General features: G+C 38.1%; 1 protein-coding gene across 1 annotated transcript in view; it reads left to right on the top strand.

Annotated features, from left to right (window-relative positions):
* LOC144963691 (uncharacterized) overlaps positions 1-1,255 on the top strand; it is an 11,174-nt gene extending 9,919 nt beyond the window's left edge. Inside the window, exon 4 of the mRNA XM_078897644.1 lies at positions 10-1,255. Within this exon, the coding sequence (XP_078753770.1) occupies positions 10-428 (419 nt within the window). The 3' untranslated portion in view covers positions 429-1,255. The remainder of the gene's footprint in view (positions 1-9) is intronic.
* The last annotated feature ends 1,245 nt before the right edge of the window (positions 1,256-2,500 follow it).

Here is a 2,500-nt window from a genome sequence, read left to right as displayed (position 1 = left end):
TTTCCACAGCGTCAGACAAACCCATTGAAATGCACACAGGTCTCATCGTCACTGACGAGCAAACAGCAACAAGACCCTTTAGACACAGTGTTCATGTCCTCCATAACAATAACTCCAGACCTAAGTCAACTCGATGGATAAATTCAAACCAATCAATCAAAACAGACACGTACTTTAAATACCCTCTACAACCTCCATTCGTCTCTTGGTCTCCTAAAAAGATTTTGGGTACACCCGTTGGTTCAAAAGTATTCAGTGCGTTATGTTCTGCACAATCTTGTGTCTCTGTGGTCCTCGAGAAAAAACGAAAAAAGAAAGTCCGTAACAAGAAAGTAAAATTTCATTTGACTTGGAAGTACTCGTGTTGTGAAAGTCAACTGGGTTACATATGTGAGACTACGAGATTACGACCAATTAAGTGTGATTGATTTGTTCCCTTCAATGGATTACGTGTTGAAACATCTGTTCAAAAATTATCAAGACACGTTTCACAACAGACGCTGCAAGCCGTATACCGTGAATATCACATGCTCACCAACATCAAAGTGTGAGTTAATTCCTTGTGACATACACACAATTTTCAAAAAAGCATAAGCACGTTTTTATCTAATTGGAGTTTAACAAAACTCATCAAATCCAAAGACATTGGCATTGTGTTCCAAAAAATCTTGAATTCTGTGATTTGAAATAAAAGCAACTCATAACCTCCTTCCACCCACCGCTCCCCCCGACCCAACAACCTAAACAAAACAACGTGAGTCGATGTAACCCAGGAATGTAAGAGTCAAGCAAACTTCAAAGTAAGTTTGTTGTGAAAGACTATTTGATTACGTCTTTGAAACTATCAAAATACGATCTATTGTGTTATTTTCCTATTCATGATTGAAGTTCCCTCAAACAATAAGTTGTGACCCAACTTTACAGGACAGGGAAGCACGAATAAATCAATGAAAACAGAAAACTACTTTCAAACAAGCCCACGACTTTTAAACTCGTTTGTCGAATTGTGGTAACCACATTGGATTCAAAAACATCGAAGCTGACATCACAATCATATGTATCAGTGCCTCTCGACGAAAATCAAAATGAACAATAGACTTACAATGTCTTACAATGTGGAATTGTGATTCAAGTGATGGGACATAGAGATTACAGTAGTGTTATTAGAAAATTGAGGAGCGATTGAGAGTTGCTATGTTAGAATTTCTTCAATTTACGCTTGAATGTCATGAAATAAAAGCAAATACAAAGATTGCGCCAAAATAATTCAAATTCATGTACAATAAAGGGTTGTGTTTTGTACAAATAAAAATACAAAGATATCTATATATTATAAACAAGCTATATATACATAAAAACAATCTGACAACTCAACGTGGCAAAAATCAAGCGACTGGTACCTTTCATAGCTTATTAACTGATTAGCATTCATAAGGAGTCATGTATATCTATAGCAAAGCATTCACTTTAAGTGCTCAAAGCGCTTTGCAAGTGGTCTCTAACCAACAGCAACACTAAACATGTAAGACGAGACATGACGCCAGTTAGGCAATATTCATTTTTATTATTTTTCCGACAGAGACAACGCTGTTAAAGGTCAGATACTCATTATACACATGAGTGCCGTCGGTGAGAGAATGTTAGTAAAGAGCATTTTCCAAGGACTGAACGTGCGCCGCTCAGAGCGTGACTCGAACCTTGGACCTTCCGGTCCGAAGGCGAAGGCGAGTGTCATACCACAAGGTCATAGCCGCACTCAATGCTAAACCCCCCTCAACTGACGCATAATTGTAATGTACACCACTTTGCGAAGTATGGTTAGATATCTATCGTCGTTCTTAATTTTGCGGAGAGGCAGTACTTTATATCGGTCGATTTCAAGCAGCAGAATTTGTTGCTTCCTTATGTGTTCATAATATTATGTGGGTATTTGTAATTAATTATGCATGGACCATGCCAGGTATGGAAAAGTAACTTTATAGTATTCTGGTCAGGCGAATGGGTTGCTTTAACCTTCAGATCGCCATCATCAACACTTTTAAAAAGTAATACTTCAAAGCAACATATGTTCAGGTTTGATAACCGAACGCAATTATGGGCTTGATTTAACATTGTTGTAATGGAAACGATTTTGCGTTGATTTGAGAGTATTTCCATGACAGCAATAAGCCCATAACAATTTGGGTTATCAGATCTACAAATAAGTACATATCTGATAAGGACCATCGAGCCAAGTTTATTCCGGTTTCCATGGCATCAACGGACAGTAGCTATTGCTTGATACCCGTTTAAAAGATCGCTAGTCTTTCCGCCAGTTCTAATAGACCCAGCTACCCTATCACTACTGGGTGAACAAATGGGTCAGAAAAAAACAAACTCTTGATTGTACCAGGGATTTATACCGGTCCTTTGCAAACGAAACGAGTGGTCTACTAATTAAGGCAATGGGACCCCCGAAAACACATGGAGTTTTACTAAAAGTTTAATATCTGAATCCTGA

Source organism: Berghia stephanieae, chromosome 2, assembly GCF_034508935.2.
Source record: "Berghia stephanieae isolate SIO BIC M18660-M18661 chromosome 2, UCSD_Bste_1.3, whole genome shotgun sequence".
Taxonomy (NCBI): Eukaryota; Metazoa; Mollusca; class Gastropoda; order Nudibranchia; family Aeolidiidae; genus Berghia; species Berghia stephanieae.
The sequence above is the reverse complement of the archived record's forward strand: the minus strand, read 5'-3'. Positions and strand labels throughout refer to the sequence as shown.